Source organism: Trypanosoma brucei, chromosome 1, assembly GCF_000002445.2.
Source record: "Trypanosoma brucei brucei TREU927 chromosome 1, complete sequence".
Lineage (NCBI taxonomy): Eukaryota > Euglenozoa > Kinetoplastea > Trypanosomatida > Trypanosomatidae > Trypanosoma > Trypanosoma brucei.
This window is the reverse complement of record NC_008409.1, coordinates 440,878-463,128: the sequence shown is the minus strand read 5'-3', so window position 1 is coordinate 463,128 and position 22,251 is coordinate 440,878. Positions and strand designations below refer to the sequence as shown.

At 56.2% G+C, this 22,251-nt stretch overlaps 1 protein-coding gene across 1 annotated transcript; it reads right to left on the bottom strand.

Annotated features, from left to right (window-relative positions):
• Positions 276 to 21,740, bottom strand: TB927.1.1740 (hypothetical protein; the record flags this gene model as incomplete). The annotated part of the gene is made up of 1 exon (XM_001218875.1): positions 276 to 21,740. One exon carries the CDS (start codon positions 21,738 to 21,740, stop codon positions 276 to 278), a length of 21,465 nt encoding a protein of 7,154 aa, XP_001218876.1.
• Positions 21,741 to 22,251: the final 511 nt, after the last annotated feature.

Here is a 22,251-nt window from a genome sequence, read left to right as displayed (position 1 = left end):
ACATCGAACCGAACGTCATCACACAAAAACAAAAGTAGAACGAGAGGTACAGATACACATACACGTACAATCAAAAGTAAAGCAAATTTTTAAGGAAAAAGCATATATATATATATATATATATATATATATATATATATTAGCGAAAAATAATGAACATAGAAGTTAGTAAAATTCCTAAAGAACGCCGCCGTTCTGTTGCAAAATCAAAAGAAACAAAAAGACTTCAAACACAGAACGTTGCACCGGGAATTTCCCCATGTATGCACTACAAATTACCTACGGTGTGTTTTGAAGAATGGAACAGAAAGAAAGGTCCACCATCCATGATAAGATTCAGCGGCATCTTCATCATCAGAATCCCTACCCAACTGACCACCATGGACCCTCTTTTTCGACTTTTGCAACATTACAGGAACGGGTTGCCGACAAAAAGGGACCGCATCCTCTCCAACCCCTCCTTCCTCTTCAACATTAACGGTGCATACAGAATCACAATAAACCATGGTATCCATAGATACCTCATCAACGCACACTTCACCATCAACAGCATCACCGCGCATCCCCATTGAACCCCCACGAGAATAGTCAGCATCATCCAAAGGATTGCCAAAACATACATTACAAGAAGAAACATCAAAAGACTCAGAATAAAAGCAAAAACCACCATTGTCAAAATCAGGAAAGTCAGAGGGCAAAAAAGATTTCACTCCATTAGAAAAAACAAACAAATCACTAGCAACATGGAGGCATGGAGACTCACTCTTAGAACCCAGAGATGAAACCACCATATCACTTTCTAAATAAAAAGTTTCAACTAAGAAATTAAAAACGTCGGAGAAAATATTACGCATACAAAACTCAGTATCTTCAATAATACTCCTTCTACACTTCTCTTCCACTATAAACAGATTCACAATCTTACCTAGCTCATCATCAATGTCAGCTTCACTCCTCGCAGTGTGTTGCTGGGATTCCTCCGCTAGGAAGTCCTCCGGAGCGCATGGTGCCTCGTCCATGATGGTTTCGGTTTGCTGCTCCTGCGGCTGCTGCTCTTCATCAATGTCAGCTTCACTCCTCGCAGTGTGTTGCTGGGATTCCTCCGCTAGGAAGTCCTCCGGAGCGCATGGTGCCTCGTCCATGATGGTTTCGGTTTGCTGCTCCTGCGGCTGCTGCTCTTCATCAATGTCAGCTTCACTCCTCGCAGTGTGTTGCTGGGATTCCTCCGCTAGGAAGTCCTCCGGAGCGCATGGTGCCTCGTCCATGATGGTTTCGGTTTGCTGCTCCTGCGGCTGCTGCTCTTCATCAATGTCAGCTTCACTCCTCGCAGTGTGTTGCTGGGATTCCTCCGCTAGGAAGTCCTCCGGGGCGCATGGTGCCTCGTCCATGATGGTTTCGGTTTGCTGCTCCTGCGGCTGCTGCTCTTCATCAATGTCAGCTTCACTCCTCGCAGTGTGTTGCTGGGATTCCTCCGCTAGGAAGTCCTCCGGGGCGCATGGTGCCTCGTCCATGATGGTTTCGGTTTGCTGCTCCTGCGGCTGCTGCTCTTCATCAATGTCAGCTTCACTCCTCGCAGTGTGTTGCTGGGATTCCTCCGCTATGAAGTCCTCCGGGGCGCATGGTGCCTCGTCCATGATGGTTTCGGTTTGCTGCTCCTGCGGCTGCTGCTCTTCATCAATGTCAGCTTCACTCCTCGCAGTGTGTTGCTGGGATTCCTCCGCTATGAAGTCCTCCGGGGCGCATGGTGCCTCGTCCATGATGGTTTCGGTTTGCTGCTCCTGCGGCTGCTGCTCTTCATCAATGTCAGCTTCACTCCTCGCAGTGTGTTGCTGGGATTCCTCCGCTAGGAAGTCCTCCGGGGCGCATGGTGCCTCGTCCATGATGGTTTCGGTTTGCTGCTCCTGCGGCTGCTGCTCTTCATCAATGTCAGCTTCACTCCTCGCAGTGTGTTGCTGGGATTCCTCCGCTAGGAAGTCCTCCGGGGCGCATGGTGCCTCGTCCATGATGGCTTCGGTTTGCTGCTCCTGCGGCTGCTGCTCTTCATCAATGTCAGCTTCACTCCTCGCAGTGTGTTGCTGGGATTCCTCCGCTAGGAAGTCCTCCGGAGCGCATGGTGCCTCGTCCATGATGGTTTCGGTTTGCTGCTCCTGCGGCTGCTGCTCTTCATCAATGTCAGCTTCACTCCTCGCAGTGTGTTGCTGGGATTCCTCCGCTAGGAAGTCCTCCGGGGCGCATGGTGCCTCGTCCATGATGGCTTCGGTTTGCTGCTCCTGCGGCTGCTGCTCTTCATCAATGTCAGCTTCACTCCTCGCAGTGTGTTGCTGGGATTCCTCCGCTAGGAAGTCCTCCGGGGCGCATGGTGCCTCGTCCATGATGGCTTCGGTTTGCTGCTCCTGCGGCTGCTGCTCTTCATCAATGTCAGCTTCACTCCTCGCAGTGTGTTGCTGGGATTCCTCCGCTAGGAAGTCCTCCGGGGCGCATGGTGCCTCGTCCATGATGGTTTCGGTTTGCTGCTCCTGCGGCTGCTGCTCTTCATCAATGTCAGCTTCACTCCTCGCAGTGTGTTGCTGGGATTCCTCCGCTAGGAAGTCCTCCGGAGCGCATGGTGCCTCGTCCATGATGGTTTCGGTTTGCTGCTCCTGCGGCTGCTGCTCTTCATCAATGTCAGCTTCACTCCTCGCAGTGTGTTGCTGGGATTCCTCCGCTAGGAAGTCCTCCGGGGCGCATGGTGCCTCGTCCATGATGGTTTCGGTTTGCTGCTCCTGCGGCTGCTGCTCTTCATCAATGTCAGCTTCACTCCTCGCAGTGTGTTGCTGGGATTCCTCCGCTAGGAAGTCCTCCGGGGCGCATGGTGCCTCGTCCATGATGGTTTCGGTTTGCTGCTCCTGCGGCTGCTGCTCTTCATCAATGTCAGCTTCACTCCTCGCAGTGTGTTGCTGGGATTCCTCCGCTATGAAGTCCTCCGGGGCGCATGGTGCCTCGTCCATGATGGTTTCGGTTTGCTGCTCCTGCGGCTGCTGCTCTTCATCAATGTCAGCTTCACTCCTCGCAGTGTGTTGCTGGGATTCCTCCGCTAGGAAGTCCTCCGGGGCGCATGGTGCCTCGTCCATGATGGTTTCGGTTTGCTGCTCCTGCGGCTGCTGCTCTTCATCAATGTCAGCTTCACTCCTCGCAGTGTGTTGCTGGGATTCCTCCGCTAGGAAGTCCTCCGGGGCGCATGGTGCCTCGTCCATGATGGCTTCGGTTTGCTGCTCCTGCGGCTGCTGCTCTTCATCAATGTCAGCTTCACTCCTCGCAGTGTGTTGCTGGGATTCCTCCGCTATGAAGTCCTCCGGAGCGCATGGTGCCTCGTCCATGATGGCTTCGGTTTGCTGCTCCTGCGGCTGCTGCTCTTCATCAATGTCAGCTTCACTCCTCGCAGTGTGTTGCTGGGATTCCTCCGCTATGAAGTCCTCCGGGGCGCATGGTGCCTCGTCCATGATGGTTTCGGTTTGCTGCTCCTGCGGCTGCTGCTCTTCATCAATGTCAGCTTCACTCCTCGCAGTGTGTTGCTGGGATTCCTCCGCTATGAAGTCCTCCGGGGCGCATGGTGCCTCGTCCATGATGGTTTCGGTTTGCTGCTCCTGCGGCTGCTGCTCTTCATCAATGTCAGCTTCACTCCTCGCAGTGTGTTGCTGGGATTCCTCCGCTATGAAGTCCTCCGGGGCGCATGGTGCCTCGTCCATGATGGTTTCGGTTTGCTGCTCCTGCGGCTGCTGCTCTTCATCAATGTCAGCTTCACTCCTCGCAGTGTGTTGCTGGGATTCCTCCGCTATGAAGTCCTCCGGGGCGCATGGTGCCTCGTCCATGATGGTTTCGGTTTGCTGCTCCTGCGGCTGCTGCTCTTCATCAATGTCAGCTTCACTCCTCGCAGTGTGTTGCTGGGATTCCTCCGCTATGAAGTCCTCCGGGGCGCATGGTGCCTCGTCCATGATGGTTTCGGTTTGCTGCTCCTGCGGCTGCTGCTCTTCATCAATGTCAGCTTCACTCCTCGCAGTGTGTTGCTGGGATTCCTCCGCTAGGAAGTCCTCCGGGGCGCATGGTGCCTCGTCCATGATGGTTTCGGTTTGCTGCTCCTGCGGCTGCTGCTCTTCATCAATGTCAGCTTCACTCCTCGCAGTGTGTTGCTGGGATTCCTCCGCTAGGAAGTCCTCCGGAGCGCATGGTGCCTCGTCCATGATGGTTTCGGTTTGCTGCTCCTGCGGCTGCTGCTCTTCATCAATGTCAGCTTCACTCCTCGCAGTGTGTTGCTGGGATTCCTCCGCTAGGAAGTCCTCCGGAGCGCATGGTGCCTCGTCCATGATGGTTTCGGTTTGCTGCTCCTGCGGCTGCTGCTCTTCATCAATGTCAGCTTCACTCCTCGCAGTGTGTTGCTGGGATTCCTCCGCTAGGAAGTCCTCCGGAGCGCATGGTGCCTCGTCCATGATGGTTTCGGTTTGCTGCTCCTGCGGCTGCTGCTCTTCATCAATGTCAGCTTCACTCCTCGCAGTGTGTTGCTGGGATTCCTCCGCTAGGAAGTCCTCCGGGGCGCATGGTGCCTCGTCCATGATGGTTTCGGTTTGCTGCTCCTGCGGCTGCTGCTCTTCATCAATGTCAGCTTCACTCCTCGCAGTGTGTTGCTGGGATTCCTCCGCTAGGAAGTCCTCCGGGGCGCATGGTGCCTCGTCCATGATGGTTTCGGTTTGCTGCTCCTGCGGCTGCTGCTCTTCATCAATGTCAGCTTCACTCCTCGCAGTGTGTTGCTGGGATTCCTCCGCTAGGAAGTCCTCCGGAGCGCATGGTGCCTCGTCCATGATGGTTTCGGTTTGCTGCTCCTGCGGCTGCTGCTCTTCATCAATGTCAGCTTCACTCCTCGCAGTGTGTTGCTGGGATTCCTCCGCTAGGAAGTCCTCCGGGGCGCATGGTGCCTCGTCCATGATGGTTTCGGTTTGCTGCTCCTGCGGCTGCTGCTCTTCATCAATGTCAGCTTCACTTCTCGCAGTGTGTTGCTGGGATTCCTCCGCTAGGAAGTCCTCCGGGGCGCATGGTGCCTCGTCCATGATGGTTTCGGTTTGCTGCTCCTGCGGCTGCTGCTCTTCATCAATGTCAGCTTCACTCCTCGCAGTGTGTTGCTGGGATTCCTCCGCTAGGAAGTCCTCCGGGGCGCATGGTGCCTCGTCCATGATGGTTTCGGTTTGCTGCTCCTGCGGCTGCTGCTCTTCATCAATGTCAGCTTCACTTCTCGCAGTGTGTTGCTGGGATTCCTCCGCTAGGAAGTCCTCCGGGGCGCATGGTGCCTCGTCCATGATGGTTTCGGTTTGCTGCTCCTGCGGCTGCTGCTCTTCATCAATGTCAGCTTCACTCCTCGCAGTGTGTTGCTGGGATTCCTCCGCTATGAAGTCCTCCGGGGCGCATGGTGCCTCGTCCATGATGGTTTCGGTTTGCTGCTCCTGCGGCTGCTGCTCTTCATCAATGTCAGCTTCACTCCTCGCAGTGTGTTGCTGGGATTCCTCCGCTATGAAGTCCTCCGGGGCGCATGGTGCCTCGTCCATGATGGCTTCGGTTTGCTGCTCCTGCGGCTGCTGCTCTTCATCAATGTCAGCTTCACTCCTCGCAGTGTGTTGCTGGGATTCCTCCGCTAGGAAGTCCTCCGGGGCGCATGGTGCCTCGTCCATGATGGCTTCGGTTTGCTGCTCCTGCGGCTGCTGCTCTTCATCAATGTCAGCTTCACTCCTCGCAGTGTGTTGCTGGGATTCCTCCGCTAGGAAGTCCTCCGGGGCGCATGGTGCCTCGTCCATGATGGCTTCGGTTTGCTGCTCCTGCGGCTGCTGCTCTTCATCAATGTCAGCTTCACTCCTCGCAGTGTGTTGCTGGGATTCCTCCGCTAGGAAGTCCTCCGGGGCGCATGGTGCCTCGTCCATGATGGTTTCGGTTTGCTGCTCCTGCGGCTGCTGCTCTTCATCAATGTCAGCTTCACTCCTCGCAGTGTGTTGCTGGGATTCCTCCGCTAGGAAGTCCTCCGGGGCGCATGGTGCCTCGTCCATGATGGTTTCGGTTTGCTGCTCCTGCGGCTGCTGCTCTTCATCAATGTCAGCTTCACTCCTCGCAGTGTGTTGCTGGGATTCCTCCGCTAGGAAGTCCTCCGGGGCGCATGGTGCCTCGTCCATGATGGTTTCGGTTTGCTGCTCCTGCGGCTGCTGCTCTTCATCAATGTCAGCTTCACTCCTCGCAGTGTGTTGCTGGGATTCCTCCGCTAGGAAGTCCTCCGGGGCGCATGGTGCCTCGTCCATGATGGTTTCGGTTTGCTGCTCCTGCGGCTGCTGCTCTTCATCAATGTCAGCTTCACTCCTCGCAGTGTGTTGCTGGGATTCCTCCGCTAGGAAGTCCTCCGGGGCGCATGGTGCCTCGTCCATGATGGTTTCGGTTTGCTGCTCCTGCGGCTGCTGCTCTTCATCAATGTCAGCTTCACTTCTCGCAGTGTGTTGCTGGGATTCCTCCGCTAGGAAGTCCTCCGGGGCGCATGGTGCCTCGTCCATGATGGTTTCGGTTTGCTGCTCCTGCGGCTGCTGCTCTTCATCAATGTCAGCTTCACTCCTCGCAGTGTGTTGCTGGGATTCCTCCGCTAGGAAGTCCTCCGGGGCGCATGGTGCCTCGTCCATGATGGTTTCGGTTTGCTGCTCCTGCGGCTGCTGCTCTTCATCAATGTCAGCTTCACTTCTCGCAGTGTGTTGCTGGGATTCCTCCGCTAGGAAGTCCTCCGGGGCGCATGGTGCCTCGTCCATGATGGTTTCGGTTTGCTGCTCCTGCGGCTGCTGCTCTACATCAATGTCAGCTTCACTTCTCGCAGTGTGTTGCTGGGATTCCTCCGCTAGGAAGTCCTCCGGGGCGCATGGTGCCTCGTCCATGATGGTTTCGGTTTGCTGCTCCTGCGGCTGCTGCTCTTCATCAATGTCAGCTTCACTCCTCGCAGTGTGTTGCTGGGATTCCTCCGCTAGGAAGTCCTCCGGGGCGCATGGTGCCTCGTCCATGATGGTTTCGGTTTGCTGCTCCTGCGGCTGCTGCTCTTCATCAATGTCAGCTTCACTCCTCGCAGTGTGTTGCTGGGATTCCTCCGCTATGAAGTCCTCCGGGGCGCATGGTGCCTCGTCCATGATGGCTTCGGTTTGCTGCTCCTGCGGCTGCTGCTCTTCATCAATGTCAGCTTCACTCCTCGCAGTGTGTTGCTGGGATTCCTCCGCTAGGAAGTCCTCCGGGGCGCATGGTGCCTCGTCCATGATGGTTTCGGTTTGCTGCTCCTGCGGCTGCTGCTCTTCATCAATGTCAGCTTCACTCCTCGCAGTGTGTTGCTGGGATTCCTCCGCTAGGAAGTCCTCCGGGGCGCATGGTGCCTCGTCCATGATGGTTTCGGTTTGCTGCTCCTGCGGCTGCTGCTCTTCATCAATGTCAGCTTCACTCCTCGCAGTGTGTTGCTGGGATTCCTCCGCTAGGAAGTCCTCCGGGGCGCATGGTGCCTCGTCCATGATGGTTTCGGTTTGCTGCTCCTGCGGCTGCTGCTCTTCATCAATGTCAGCTTCACTCCTCGCAGTGTGTTGCTGGGATTCCTCCGCTAGGAAGTCCTCCGGGGCGCATGGTGCCTCGTCCATGATGGCTTCGGTTTGCTGCTCCTGCGGCTGCTGCTCTTCATCAATGTCAGCTTCACTCCTCGCAGTGTGTTGCTGGGATTCCTCCGCTAGGAAGTCCTCCGGGGCGCATGGTGCCTCGTCCATGATGGCTTCGGTTTGCTGCTCCTGCGGCTGCTGCTCTTCATCAATGTCAGCTTCACTCCTCGCAGTGTGTTGCTGGGATTCCTCCGCTAGGAAGTCCTCCGGGGCGCATGGTGCCTCGTCCATGATGGCTTCGGTTTGCTGCTCCTGCGGCTGCTGCTCTTCATCAATGTCAGCTTCACTCCTCGCAGTGTGTTGCTGGGATTCCTCCGCTAGGAAGTCCTCCGGGGCGCATGGTGCCTCGTCCATGATGGGTTCGGTTTGCTGCTCCTGCGGCTGCTGCTCTTCATCAATGTCAGCTTCACTCCTCGCAGTGTGTTGCTGGGATTCCTCCGCTAGGAAGTCCTCCGGGGCGCATGGTGCCTCGTCCATGATGGTTTCGGTTTGCTGCTCCTGCGGCTGCTGCTCTTCATCAATGTCAGCTTCACTCCTCGCAGTGTGTTGCTGGGATTCCTCCGCTAGGAAGTCCTCCGGGGCGCATGGTGCCTCGTCCATGATGGTTTCGGTTTGCTGCTCCTGCGGCTGCTGCTCTTCATCAATGTCAGCTTCACTTCTCGCAGTGTGTTGCTGGGATTCCTCCGCTAGGAAGTCCTCCGGGGCGCATGGTGCCTCGTCCATGATGGTTTCGGTTTGCTGCTCCTGCGGCTGCTGCTCTTCATCAATGTCAGCTTCACTCCTCGCAGTGTGTTGCTGGGATTCCTCCGCTAGGAAGTCCTCCGGGGCGCATGGTGCCTCGTCCATGATGGTTTCGGTTTGCTGCTCCTGCGGCTGCTGCTCTTCATCAATGTCAGCTTCACTCCTCGCAGTGTGTTGCTGGGATTCCTCCGCTAGGAAGTCCTCCGGGGCGCATGGTGCCTCGTCCATGATGGTTTCGGTTTGCTGCTCCTGCGGCTGCTGCTCTTCATCAATGTCAGCTTCACTTCTCGCAGTGTGTTGCTGGGATTCCTCCGCTAGGAAGTCCTCCGGGGCGCATGGTGCCTCGTCCATGATGGTTTCGGTTTGCTGCTCCTGCGGCTGCTGCTCTTCATCAATGTCAGCTTCACTTCTCGCAGTGTGTTGCTGGGATTCCTCCGCTAGGAAGTCCTCCGGGGCGCATGGTGCCTCGTCCATGATGGTTTCGGTTTGCTGCTCCTGCGGCTGCTGCTCTTCATCAATGTCAGCTTCACTCCTCGCAGTGTGTTGCTGGGATTCCTCCGCTAGGAAGTCCTCCGGGGCGCATGGTGCCTCGTCCATGATGGTTTCGGTTTGCTGCTCCTGCGGCTGCTGCTCTTCATCAATGTCAGCTTCACTTCTCGCAGTGTGTTGCTGGGATTCCTCCGCTAGGAAGTCCTCCGGGGCGCATGGTGCCTCGTCCATGATGGTTTCGGTTTGCTGCTCCTGCGGCTGCTGCTCTTCATCAATGTCAGCTTCACTTCTCGCAGTGTGTTGCTGGGATTCCTCCGCTAGGAAGTCCTCCGGGGCGCATGGTGCCTCGTCCATGATGGCTTCGGTTTGCTGCTCCTGCGGCTGCTGCTCTTCATCAATGTCAGCTTCACTCCTCGCAGTGTGTTGCTGGGATTCCTCCGCTAGGAAGTCCTCCGGGGCGCATGGTGCCTCGTCCATGATGGCTTCGGTTTGCTGCTCCTGCGGCTGCTGCTCTTCATCAATGTCAGCTTCACTCCTCGCAGTGTGTTGCTGGGATTCCTCCGCTAGGAAGTCCTCCGGGGCGCATGGTGCCTCGTCCATGATGGCTTCGGTTTGCTGCTCCTGCGGCTGCTGCTCTTCATCAATGTCAGCTTCACTCCTCGCAGTGTGTTGCTGGGATTCCTCCGCTAGGAAGTCCTCCGGGGCGCATGGTGCCTCGTCCATGATGGTTTCGGTTTGCTGCTCCTGCGGCTGCTGCTCTTCATCAATGTCAGCTTCACTCCTCGCAGTGTGTTGCTGGGATTCCTCCGCTAGGAAGTCCTCCGGGGCGCATGGTGCCTCGTCCATGATGGTTTCGGTTTGCTGCTCCTGCGGCTGCTGCTCTTCATCAATGTCAGCTTCACTCCTCGCAGTGTGTTGCTGGGATTCCTCCGCTAGGAAGTCCTCCGGGGCGCATGGTGCCTCGTCCATGATGGTTTCGGTTTGCTGCTCCTGCGGCTGCTGCTCTTCATCAATGTCAGCTTCACTCCTCGCAGTGTGTTGCTGGGATTCCTCCGCTAGGAAGTCCTCCGGAGCGCATGGTGCCTCGTCCATGATGGTTTCGGTTTGCTGCTCCTGCGGCTGCTGCTCTTCATCAATGTCAGCTTCACTCCTCGCAGTGTGTTGCTGGGATTCCTCCGCTAGGAAGTCCTCCGGGGCGCATGGTGCCTCGTCCATGATGGTTTCGGTTTGCTGCTCCTGCGGCTGCTGCTCTTCATCAATGTCAGCTTCACTCCTCGCAGTGTGTTGCTGGGATTCCTCCGCTAGGAAGTCCTCCGGGGCGCATGGTGCCTCGTCCATGATGGTTTCGGTTTGCTGCTCCTGCGGCTGCTGCTCTTCATCAATGTCAGCTTCACTCCTCGCAGTGTGTTGCTGGGATTCCTCCGCTATGAAGTCCTCCGGGGCGCATGGTGCCTCGTCCATGATGGTTTCGGTTTGCTGCTCCTGCGGCTGCTGCTCTTCATCAATGTCAGCTTCACTCCTCGCAGTGTGTTGCTGGGATTCCTCCGCTATGAAGTCCTCCGGGGCGCATGGTGCCTCGTCCATGATGGTTTCGGTTTGCTGCTCCTGCGGCTGCTGCTCTTCATCAATGTCAGCTTCACTCCTCGCAGTGTGTTGCTGGGATTCCTCCGCTAGGAAGTCCTCCGGGGCGCATGGTGCCTCGTCCATGATGGTTTCGGTTTGCTGCTCCTGCGGCTGCTGCTCTTCATCAATGTCAGCTTCACTCCTCGCAGTGTGTTGCTGGGATTCCTCCGCTAGGAAGTCCTCCGGGGCGCATGGTGCCTCGTCCATGATGGTTTCGGTTTGCTGCTCCTGCGGCTGCTGCTCTTCATCAATGTCAGCTTCACTCCTCGCAGTGTGTTGCTGGGATTCCTCCGCTAGGAAGTCCTCCGGGGCGCATGGTGCCTCGTCCATGATGGTTTCGGTTTGCTGCTCCTGCGGCTGCTGCTCTTCATCAATGTCAGCTTCACTTCTCGCAGTGTGTTGCTGGGATTCCTCCGCTAGGAAGTCCTCCGGGGCGCATGGTGCCTCGTCCATGATGGTTTCGGTTTGCTGCTCCTGCGGCTGCTGCTCTTCATCAATGTCAGCTTCACTTCTCGCAGTGTGTTGCTGGGATTCCTCCGCTAGGAAGTCCTCCGGGGCGCATGGTGCCTCGTCCATGATGGTTTCGGTTTGCTGCTCCTGCGGCTGCTGCTCTACATCAATGTCAGCTTCACTTCTCGCAGTGTGTTGCTGGGATTCCTCCGCTAGGAAGTCCTCCGGGGCGCATGGTGCCTCGTCCATGATGGTTTCGGTTTGCTGCTCCTGCGGCTGCTGCTCTTCATCAATGTCAGCTTCACTTCTCGCAGTGTGTTGCTGGGATTCCTCCGCTAGGAAGTCCTCCGGGGCGCATGGTGCCTCGTCCATGATGGTTTCGGTTTGCTGCTCCTGCGGCTGCTGCTCTTCATCAATGTCAGCTTCACTCCTCGCAGTGTGTTGCTGGGATTCCTCCGCTAGGAAGTCCTCCGGGGCGCATGGTGCCTCGTCCATGATGGTTTCGGTTTGCTGCTCCTGCGGCTGCTGCTCTTCATCAATGTCAGCTTCACTCCTCGCAGTGTGTTGCTGGGATTCCTCCGCTAGGAAGTCCTCCGGGGCGCATGGTGCCTCGTCCATGATGGTTTCGGTTTGCTGCTCCTGCGGCTGCTGCTCTTCATCAATGTCAGCTTCACTCCTCGCAGTGTGTTGCTGGGATTCCTCCGCTAGGAAGTCCTCCGGGGCGCATGGTGCCTCGTCCATGATGGTTTCGGTTTGCTGCTCCTGCGGCTGCTGCTCTTCATCAATGTCAGCTTCACTCCTCGCAGTGTGTTGCTGGGATTCCTCCGCTATGAAGTCCTCCGGGGCGCATGGTGCCTCGTCCATGATGGTTTCGGTTTGCTGCTCCTGCGGCTGCTGCTCTTCATCAATGTCAGCTTCACTCCTCGCAGTGTGTTGCTGGGATTCCTCCGCTATGAAGTCCTCCGGGGCGCATGGTGCCTCGTCCATGATGGCTTCGGTTTGCTGCTCCTGCGGCTGCTGCTCTTCATCAATGTCAGCTTCACTCCTCGCAGTGTGTTGCTGGGATTCCTCCGCTATGAAGTCCTCCGGGGCGCATGGTGCCTCGTCCATGATGGTTTCGGTTTGCTGCTCCTGCGGCTGCTGCTCTTCATCAATGTCAGCTTCACTCCTCGCAGTGTGTTGCTGGGATTCCTCCGCTAGGAAGTCCTCCGGGGCGCATGGTGCCTCGTCCATGATGGTTTCGGTTTGCTGCTCCTGCGGCTGCTGCTCTTCATCAATGTCAGCTTCACTCCTCGCAGTGTGTTGCTGGGATTCCTCCGCTAGGAAGTCCTCCGGGGCGCATGGTGCCTCGTCCATGATGGTTTCGGTTTGCTGCTCCTGCGGCTGCTGCTCTTCATCAATGTCAGCTTCACTCCTCGCAGTGTGTTGCTGGGATTCCTCCGCTAGGAAGTCCTCCGGGGCGCATGGTGCCTCGTCCATGATGGTTTCGGTTTGCTGCTCCTGCGGCTGCTGCTCTTCATCAATGTCAGCTTCACTCCTCGCAGTGTGTTGCTGGGATTCCTCCGCTAGGAAGTCCTCCGGGGCGCATGGTGCCTCGTCCATGATGGCTTCGGTTTGCTGCTCCTGCGGCTGCTGCTCTTCATCAATGTCAGCTTCACTCCTCGCAGTGTGTTGCTGGGATTCCTCCGCTAGGAAGTCCTCCGGGGCGCATGGTGCCTCGTCCATGATGGCTTCGGTTTGCTGCTCCTGCGGCTGCTGCTCTTCATCAATGTCAGCTTCACTCCTCGCAGTGTGTTGCTGGGATTCCTCCGCTAGGAAGTCCTCCGGGGCGCATGGTGCCTCGTCCATGATGGCTTCGGTTTGCTGCTCCTGCGGCTGCTGCTCTTCATCAATGTCAGCTTCACTCCTCGCAGTGTGTTGCTGGGATTCCTCCGCTAGGAAGTCCTCCGGGGCGCATGGTGCCTCGTCCATGATGGTTTCGGTTTGCTGCTCCTGCGGCTGCTGCTCTTCATCAATGTCAGCTTCACTCCTCGCAGTGTGTTGCTGGGATTCCTCCGCTAGGAAGTCCTCCGGAGCGCATGGTGCCTCGTCCATGATGGTTTCGGTTTGCTGCTCCTGCGGCTGCTGCTCTTCATCAATGTCAGCTTCACTCCTCGCAGTGTGTTGCTGGGATTCCTCCGCTAGGAAGTCCTCCGGGGCGCATGGTGCCTCGTCCATGATGGTTTCGGTTTGCTGCTCCTGCGGCTGCTGCTCTTCATCAATGCCAGCTTCACTCCTCGCAGTGTGTTGCTGGGATTCCTCCGCTAGGAAGTCCTCCGGAGCGCATGGTGCCTCGTCCATGATGGCTTCGGTTTGCTGCTCCTGCGGCTGCTGCTCTTCATCAATGTCAGCTTCACTCCTCGCAGTGTGTTGCTGGGATTCCTCCGCTAGGAAGTCCTCCGGGGCGCATGGTGCCTCGTCCATGATGGTTTCGGTTTGCTGCTCCTGCGGCTGCTGCTCTTCATCAATGTCAGCTTCACTCCTCGCAGTGTGTTGCTGGGATTCCTCCGCTAGGAAGTCCTCCGGGGCGCATGGTGCCTCGTCCATGATGGTTTCGGTTTGCTGCTCCTGCGGCTGCTGCTCTTCATCAATGTCAGCTTCACTCCTCGCAGTGTGTTGCTGGGATTCCTCCGCTAGGAAGTCCTCCGGAGCGCATGGTGCCTCGTCCATGATGGTTTCGGTTTGCTGCTCCTGCGGCTGCTGCTCTTCATCAATGTCAGCTTCACTCCTCGCAGTGTGTTGCTGGGATTCCTCCGCTAGGAAGTCCTCCGGAGCGCATGGTGCCTCGTCCATGATGGTTTCGGTTTGCTGCTCCTGCGGCTGCTGCTCTTCATCAATGTCAGCTTCACTCCTCGCAGTGTGTTGCTGGGATTCCTCCGCTAGGAAGTCCTCCGGGGCGCATGGTGCCTCGTCCATGATGGTTTCGGTTTGCTGCTCCTGCGGCTGCTGCTCTTCATCAATGTCAGCTTCACTCCTCGCAGTGTGTTGCTGGGATTCCTCCGCTAGGAAGTCCTCCGGGGCGCATGGTGCCTCGTCCATGATGGTTTCGGTTTGCTGCTCCTGCGGCTGCTGCTCTTCATCAATGTCAGCTTCACTCCTCGCAGTGTGTTGCTGGGATTCCTCCGCTAGGAAGTCCTCCGGGGCGCATGGTGCCTCGTCCATGATGGTTTCGGTTTGCTGCTCCTGCGGCTGCTGCTCTTCATCAATGTCAGCTTCACTTCTCGCAGTGTGTTGCTGGGATTCCTCCGCTAGGAAGTCCTCCGGGGCGCATGGTGCCTCGTCCATGATGGTTTCGGTTTGCTGCTCCTGCGGCTGCTGCTCTACATCAATGTCAGCTTCACTTCTCGCAGTGTGTTGCTGGGATTCCTCCGCTAGGAAGTCCTCCGGGGCGCATGGTGCCTCGTCCATGATGGTTTCGGTTTGCTGCTCCTGCGGCTGCTGCTCTTCATCAATGTCAGCTTCACTTCTCGCAGTGTGTTGCTGGGATTCCTCCGCTAGGAAGTCCTCCGGGGCGCATGGTGCCTCGTCCATGATGGTTTCGGTTTGCTGCTCCTGCGGCTGCTGCTCTTCATCAATGTCAGCTTCACTCCTCGCAGTGTGTTGCTGGGATTCCTCCGCTAGGAAGTCCTCCGGGGCGCATGGTGCCTCGTCCATGATGGTTTCGGTTTGCTGCTCCTGCGGCTGCTGCTCTTCATCAATGTCAGCTTCACTCCTCGCAGTGTGTTGCTGGGATTCCTCCGCTAGGAAGTCCTCCGGGGCGCATGGTGCCTCGTCCATGATGGCTTCGGTTTGCTGCTCCTGCGGCTGCTGCTCTTCATCAATGTCAGCTTCACTCCTCGCAGTGTGTTGCTGGGATTCCTCCGCTAGGAAGTCCTCCGGGGCGCATGGTGCCTCGTCCATGATGGTTTCGGTTTGCTGCTCCTGCGGCTGCTGCTCTTCATCAATGTCAGCTTCACTCCTCGCAGTGTGTTGCTGGGATTCCTCCGCTAGGAAGTCCTCCGGGGCGCATGGTGCCTCGTCCATGATGGTTTCGGTTTGCTGCTCCTGCGGCTGCTGCTCTTCATCAATGTCAGCTTCACTCCTCGCAGTGTGTTGCTGGGATTCCTCCGCTAGGAAGTCCTCCGGGGCGCATGGTGCCTCGTCCATGATGGCTTCGGTTTGCTGCTCCTGCGGCTGCTGCTCTTCATCAATGTCAGCTTCACTCCTCGCAGTGTGTTGCTGGGATTCCTCCGCTAGGAAGTCCTCCGGGGCGCATGGTGCCTCGTCCATGATGGCTTCGGTTTGCTGCTCCTGCGGCTGCTGCTCTTCATCAATGTCAGCTTCACTCCTCGCAGTGTGTTGCTGGGATTCCTCCGCTAGGAAGTCCTCCGGGGCGCATGGTGCCTCGTCCATGATGGTTTCGGTTTGCTGCTCCTGCGGCTGCTGCTCTTCATCAATGTCAGCTTCACTCCTCGCAGTGTGTTGCTGGGATTCCTCCGCTAGGAAGTCCTCCGGGGCGCATGGTGCCTCGTCCATGATGGTTTCGGTTTGCTGCTCCTGCGGCTGCTGCTCTTCATCAATGTCAGCTTCACTCCTCGCAGTGTGTTGCTGGGATTCCTCCGCTAGGAAGTCCTCCGGGGCGCATGGTGCCTCGTCCATGATGGTTTCGGTTTGCTGCTCCTGCGGCTGCTGCTCTTCATCAATGTCAGCTTCACTCCTCGCAGTGTGTTGCTGGGATTCCTCCGCTAGGAAGTCCTCCGGGGCGCATGGTGCCTCGTCCATGATGGTTTCGGTTTGCTGCTCCTGCGGCTGCTGCTCTTCATCAATGTCAGCTTCACTTCTCGCAGTGTGTTGCTGGGATTCCTCCGCTAGGAAGTCCTCCGGGGCGCATGGTGCCTCGTCCATGATGGTTTCGGTTTGCTGCTCCTGCGGCTGCTGCTCTTCATCAATGTCAGCTTCACTCCTCGCAGTGTGTTGCTGGGATTCCTCCGCTAGGAAGTCCTCCGGGGCGCATGGTGCCTCGTCCATGATGGTTTCGGTTTGCTGCTCCTGCGGCTGCTGCTCTTCATCAATGTCAGCTTCACTCCTCGCAGTGTGTTGCTGGGATTCCTCCGCTAGGAAGTCCTCCGGGGCGCATGGTGCCTCGTCCATGATGGTTTCGGTTTGCTGCTCCTGCGGCTGCTGCTCTTCATCAATGTCAGCTTCACTTCTCGCAGTGTGTTGCTGGGATTCCTCCGCTAGGAAGTCCTCCGGGGCGCATGGTGCCTCGTCCATGATGGTTTCGGTTTGCTGCTCCTGCGGCTGCTGCTCTTCATCAATGTCAGCTTCACTTCTCGCAGTGTGTTGCTGGGATTCCTCCGCTAGGAAGTCCTCCGGGGCGCATGGTGCCTCGTCCATGATGGTTTCGGTTTGCTGCTCCTGCGGCTGCTGCTCTTCATCAATGTCAGCTTCACTCCTCGCAGTGTGTTGCTGGGATTCCTCCGCTAGGAAGTCCTCCGGGGCGCATGGTGCCTCGTCCATGATGGTTTCGGTTTGCTGCTCCTGCGGCTGCTGCTCTTCATCAATGTCAGCTTCACTCCTCGCAGTGTGTTGCTGGGATTCCTCCGCTATGAAGTCCTCCGGGGCGCATGGTGCCTCGTCCATGATGGCTTCGGTTTGCTGCTCCTGCGGCTGCTGCTCTTCATCAATGTCAGCTTCACTCCTCGCAGTGTGTTGCTGGGATTCCTCCGCTAGGAAGTCCTCCGGGGCGCATGGTGCCTCGTCCATGATGGTTTCGGTTTGCTGCTCCTGCGGCTGCTGCTCTTCATCAATGTCAGCTTCACTCCTCGCAGTGTGTTGCTGGGATTCCTCCGCTAGGAAGTCCTCCGGGGCGCATGGTGCCTCGTCCATGATGGTTTCGGTTTGCTGCTCCTGCGGCTGCTGCTCTTCATCAATGTCAGCTTCACTCCTCGCAGTGTGTTGCTGGGATTCCTCCGCTAGGAAGTCCTCCGGGGCGCATGGTGCCTCGTCCATGATGGTTTCGGTTTGCTGCTCCTGCGGCTGCTGCTCTTCATCAATGTCAGCTTCACTCCTCGCAGTGTGTTGCTGGGATTCCTCCGCTAGGAAGTCCTCCGGGGCGCATGGTGCCTCGTCCATGATGGTTTCGGTTTGCTGCTCCTGCGGCTGCTGCTCTTCATCAATGTCAGCTTCACTCCTCGCAGTGTGTTGCTGGGATTCCTCCGCTAGGAAGTCCTCCGGAGCGCATGGTGCCTCGTCCATGATGGTTTCGGTTTGCTGCTCCTGCGGCTGCTGCTCTTCATCAATGTCAGCTTCACTCCTCGCAGTGTGTTGCTGGGATTCCTCCGCTAGGAAGTCCTCCGGAGCGCATGGTGCCTCGTCCATGATGGTTTCGGTTTGCTGCTCCTGCGGCTGCTGCTCTTCATCAATGTCAGCTTCACTCCTCGCAGTGTGTTGCTGGGATTCCTCCGCTAGGAAGTCCTCCGGGGCGCATGGTGCCTCGTCCATGATGGTTTCGGTTTGCTGCTCCTGCGGCTGCTGCTCTTCATCAATGTCAGCTTCACTCCTCGCAGTGTGTTGCTGGGATTCCTCCGCTAGGAAGTCCTCCGGGGCGCATGGTGCCTCGTCCATGATGGTTTCGGTTTGCTGCTCCTGCGGCTGCTGCTCTTCATCAATGTCAGCTTCACTCCTCGCAGTGTGTTGCTGGGATTCCTCCGCTAGGAAGTCCTCCGGGGCGCATGGTGCCTCGTCCATGATGGTTTCGGTTTGCTGCTCCTGCGGCTGCTGCTCTTCGTCAATGTCAGCTTCACTCCTCGCAGTGTGTTGCTGGGATTCCTCCGCTAGGAAGTCCTCCGGAGCGCATGGTGCCTCGTCCATGATGGTTTCGGTTTGCTGCTCCTGCGGCTGCTGCTCTTCATCAATGTCAGCTTCACTCCTCGCAGTGTGTTGCTGGGATTCCTCCGCTAGGAAGTCCTCCGGAGCGCATGGTGCCTCGTCCATGATGGTTTCGGTTTGCTGCTCCTGCGGCTGCTGCTCTTCATCAATGTCAGCTTCACTCCTCGCAGTGTGTTGCTGGGATTCCTCCGCTATGAAGTCCTCCGGAGCGCATGGTGCCTCGTCCATGATGGTTTCGGTTTGCTGCTCCTGCGGCTGCTGCTCTTCATCAATGTCAGCTTCACTCCTCGCAGTGTGTTGCTGGGATTCCTCCGCTAGGAAGTCCTCCGGAGCGCATGGTGCCTCGTCCATGATGGTTTCGGTTTGCTGCTCCTGCGGCTGCTGCTCTTCATCAATGTCAGCTTCACTCCTCGCAGTGTGTTGCTGGGATTCCTCCGCTAGGAAGTCCTCCGGAGCGCATGGTGCCTCGTCCATGATGGTTTCGGTTTGCTGCTCCTGCGGCTGCTGCTCTTCATCAATGTCAGCTTCACTCCTCGCAGTGTGTTGCTGGGATTCCTCCGCTAGGAAGTCCTCCGGGGCGCATGGTGCCTCGTCCATGATGGTTTCGGTTTGCTGCTCCTGCGGCTGCTGCTCTTCATCAATGTCAGCTTCACTCCTCGCAGTGTGTTGCTGGGATTCCTCCGCTAGGAAGTCCTCCGGAGCGCATGGTGCCTCGTCCATGATGGTTTCGGTTTGCTGCTCCTGCGGCTGCTGCTCTTCATCAATGTCAGCTTCACTCCTCGCAGTGTGTTGCTGGGATTCCTCCGCTAGGAAGTCCTCCGGGGCGCATGGTGCCTCGTCCATGATGGTTTCGGTTTGCTGCTCCTGCGGCTGCTGCTCTTCATCAATGTCAGCTTCACTCCTCGCAGTGTGTTGCTGGGATTCCTCCGCTAGGAAGTCCTCCGGGGCGCATGGTGCCTCGTCCATGATGGTTTCGGTTTGCTGCTCCTGCGGCTGCTGCTCTTCATCAATGTCAGCTTCACTCCTCGCAGTGTGTTGCTGGGATTCCTCCGCTAGGAAGTCCTCCGGGGCGCATGGTGCCTCGTCCATGATGGTTTCGGTTTGCTGCTCCTGCGGCTGCTGCTCTTCATCAATGTCAGCTTCACTCCTCGCAGTGTGTTGCTGGGATTCCTCCGCTAGGAAGTCCTCCGGGGCGCATGGTGCCTCGTCCATGATGGCTTCGGTTTGCTGCTCCTGCGGCTGCTGCTCTTCATCAATGTCAGCTTCACTCCTCGCAGTGTGTTGCTGGGATTCCTCCGCTAGGAAGTCCTCCGGGGCGCATGGTGCCTCGTCCATGATGGCTTCGGTTTGCTGCTCCTGCGGCTGCTGCTCTTCATCAATGTCAGCTTCACTCCTCGCAGTGTGTTGCTGGGATTCCTCCGCTATGAAGTCCTCCGGGGCGCATGATGCCTCGTCCATGATGGCTTCGGTTTGCTGCTCCTGCGGCTGCTGCTCTTCATCAATGTCAGCTTCACTCCTCGCAGTGTGTTGCTGGGATTCCTCCGCTAGGAAGTCCTCCGGGGCGCATGGTGCCTCGTCCATGATGGCTTCGGTTTGCTGCTCCTGCGGCTGCTGCTCTTCATCAATGTCAGCTTCACTCCTCGCAGTGTGTTGCTGGGATTCCTCCGCTAGGAAGTCCTCCGGGGCGCATGGTGCCTCGTCCATGATGGTTTCGGTTTGCTGCTCCTGCGGCTGCTGCTCTTCATCAATGTCAGCTTCACTCCTCGCAGTGTGTTGCTGGGATTCCTCCGCTAGGAAGTCCTCCGGGGCGCATGGTGCCTCGTCCATGATGGTTTCGGTTTGCTGCTCCTGCGGCTGCTGCTCTTCATCAATGTCAGCTTCACTCCTCGCAGTGTGTTGCTGGGATTCCTCCGCTAGGAAGTCCTCCGGGGCGCATGGTGCCTCGTCCATGATGGTTTCGGTTTGCTGCTCCTGCGGCTGCTGCTCTTCATCAATGTCAGCTTCACTCCTCGCAGTGTGTTGCTGGGATTCCTCCGCTAGGAAGTCCTCCGGGGCGCATGGTGCCTCGTCCATGATGGTTTCGGTTTGCTGCTCCTGCGGCTGCTGCTCTTCATCAATGTCAGCTTCACTCCTCGCAGTGTGTTGCTGGGATTCCTCCGCTAGGAAGTCCTCCGGGGCGCATGGTGCCTCGTCCATGATGGTTTCGGTTTGCTGCTCCTGCGGCTGCTGCTCTTCATCAATGTCAGCTTCACTCCTCGCAGTGTGTTGCTGGGATTCCTCCGCTATGAAGTCCTCCGGGGCGCATGGTGCCTCGTCCATGATGGCTTCGGTTTGCTGCTCCTGCGGCTGCTGCTCTTCATCAATGTCAGCTTCACTCCTCGCAGTGTGTTGCTGGGATTCCTCCGCTAGGAAGTCCTCCGGGGCGCATGGTGCCTCGTCCATGATGGTTTTGGTTGAGTTTATTCGAATGTGGTTAAATTCCTTTTCTGATGTTGAATTGTTTTGTAGGTTCTGCGTAAGCGATGTACGTTGCTTTGTGTTTTGTTGTTGTGTGATTGGGTTTTTAGTGTTGATACTACTCTTTTTTTTCTTTTTTTCTTTTTTTTTTATTTCCAGTTGTTGTTTTTGTGTGGTACTGAGTTCGTATTTTTTTTGAATGGAAGATGTATTTTTTGTCGCTGGTGCCTTCTGTTTTGTGCATTGAGTTTGGTTTTCGGTCGTAGCTTCTTTTTTTGTTTTTCGTAGTGCAGGCGATTCCATTCTGCATTTTGTTATTTTTTCGTTGTACGTAGGTCCGTCCGTTGTTGCTGTGGAGATTTCTATTTCTGGTTTTGTTTCAGGCTTCTTCGTATCCTGAAGTGCATTTTCTTTATTCCTCTGCTTGTTTTCATTTGAGAAGGTATATATTGGATTTGTGTCATTGATATGGCGCACAGTAAGTGGTTTTCGTGATGCTTCTCTTGCTGTTTTAACATATTTTGTATACTGCCGTGCTGTGTTTACACTGCTTCCCATACTGGTTTTATGTGGTCGGGCACTAACTGCAAATACGTCTCTGTCGCTTTTGGTTTTAGCGCTATTGACGGCGGCGTACAACCTTCGTGGTGAGAGTAAATTTGTCATTTGTCCCTTTTTCCCCTGTGTTTTCGCTGGTAGATACGGTGATAACGGTGGTGAAATGGAGCTAACTGTTGAGCGGTTGAACGCGTCCCGTTCAATGGATATGCATTCCCAGCCCTTTTCAGGGGTTACGTCGTGGTGATGAAGTGCCTCAAGAGACCTGAGCCATGGGACGCACGTGCACAATGCGTGATCATTATGTGCTTCCACTGATAGTGGGTATGATAACTTCCTACCTGTGGCGCACGTTGTACATGTAACGGTACTGTTATTATAAACAGTCCTTGTTCGCGTTTTCCCCCCAGACCGCGCGGAAACGAGCGGCCGTGTTGGGTGTCCCTGGCAGTGTAGTTGTACATCCCTTCGTGCACTGGGCAACGAGTCTCCCTCTTGCTTAAGAAGGCTGGTATCATCATGTCGGAAGCTATCTGGTCTCGACTTGGACCAGTCTTGGGGGTGTTGAGGAATAGTTTTCTTGCTCCAAACAAAGCAAGGCAATCGTTGTCTCCTCCTTGAGGTCATCGTGGCACAATCTAAATCGGTACAACTTTTCGTATCACTATGGTGTAAACTCATGGTGGTATCGCTGCAGGTGGCATCAACATCGTCCCTTGCAGTGCTACAGTGAAGGTTACTTGTTCGCGTTACATGGCTGCGTACCGTTCTGAAGCTTCTGGATGAAAGAAGTGGTTGAAACGGGAGCGACTGTTGTTGATTATTATAATACGACATTGTCTTCTCTTTCCTCTGTTTGTCTGTGTGTATGCAACTCTTGGCGTTTCAAAATCTTTACCTTGCTGAAAATACTCACACCCACTACCCCCTCCCGTCAATGCTCCAAGTCTTTTTTCCAACTTTGTTGCGTCTGTTATTATTATCGTTATTTCGACTTTCTTTCCCTCCCCTTTATATGTATATTTGGTACAAACGTTGTGCAACCACCAACGGCAGTAGCAAAAGCAATAAAAACAAATAATGAAAATAGTACAAGATCCCCCGTAATGACTTCCAGGTTGGTTGCTTTGGGGAAGCAAAAGAAAGAGGAAAAGGGAAATAGAGACGGGTGTGAGGAAGAGAAGAACAGACAGTAGTCGCAGAGGGGTTTCTACTTAAAAAGCACACGAAGTTCATTGATGCCACGTTCCACAGGCAACCAAGAAACGGTGAAAGGAAGTTGTGGCCACCAGACAAACAGCGGAAGATGCGGGTGTGGGTTCACTTCACTTCGCCCCTCTTTCCTTCC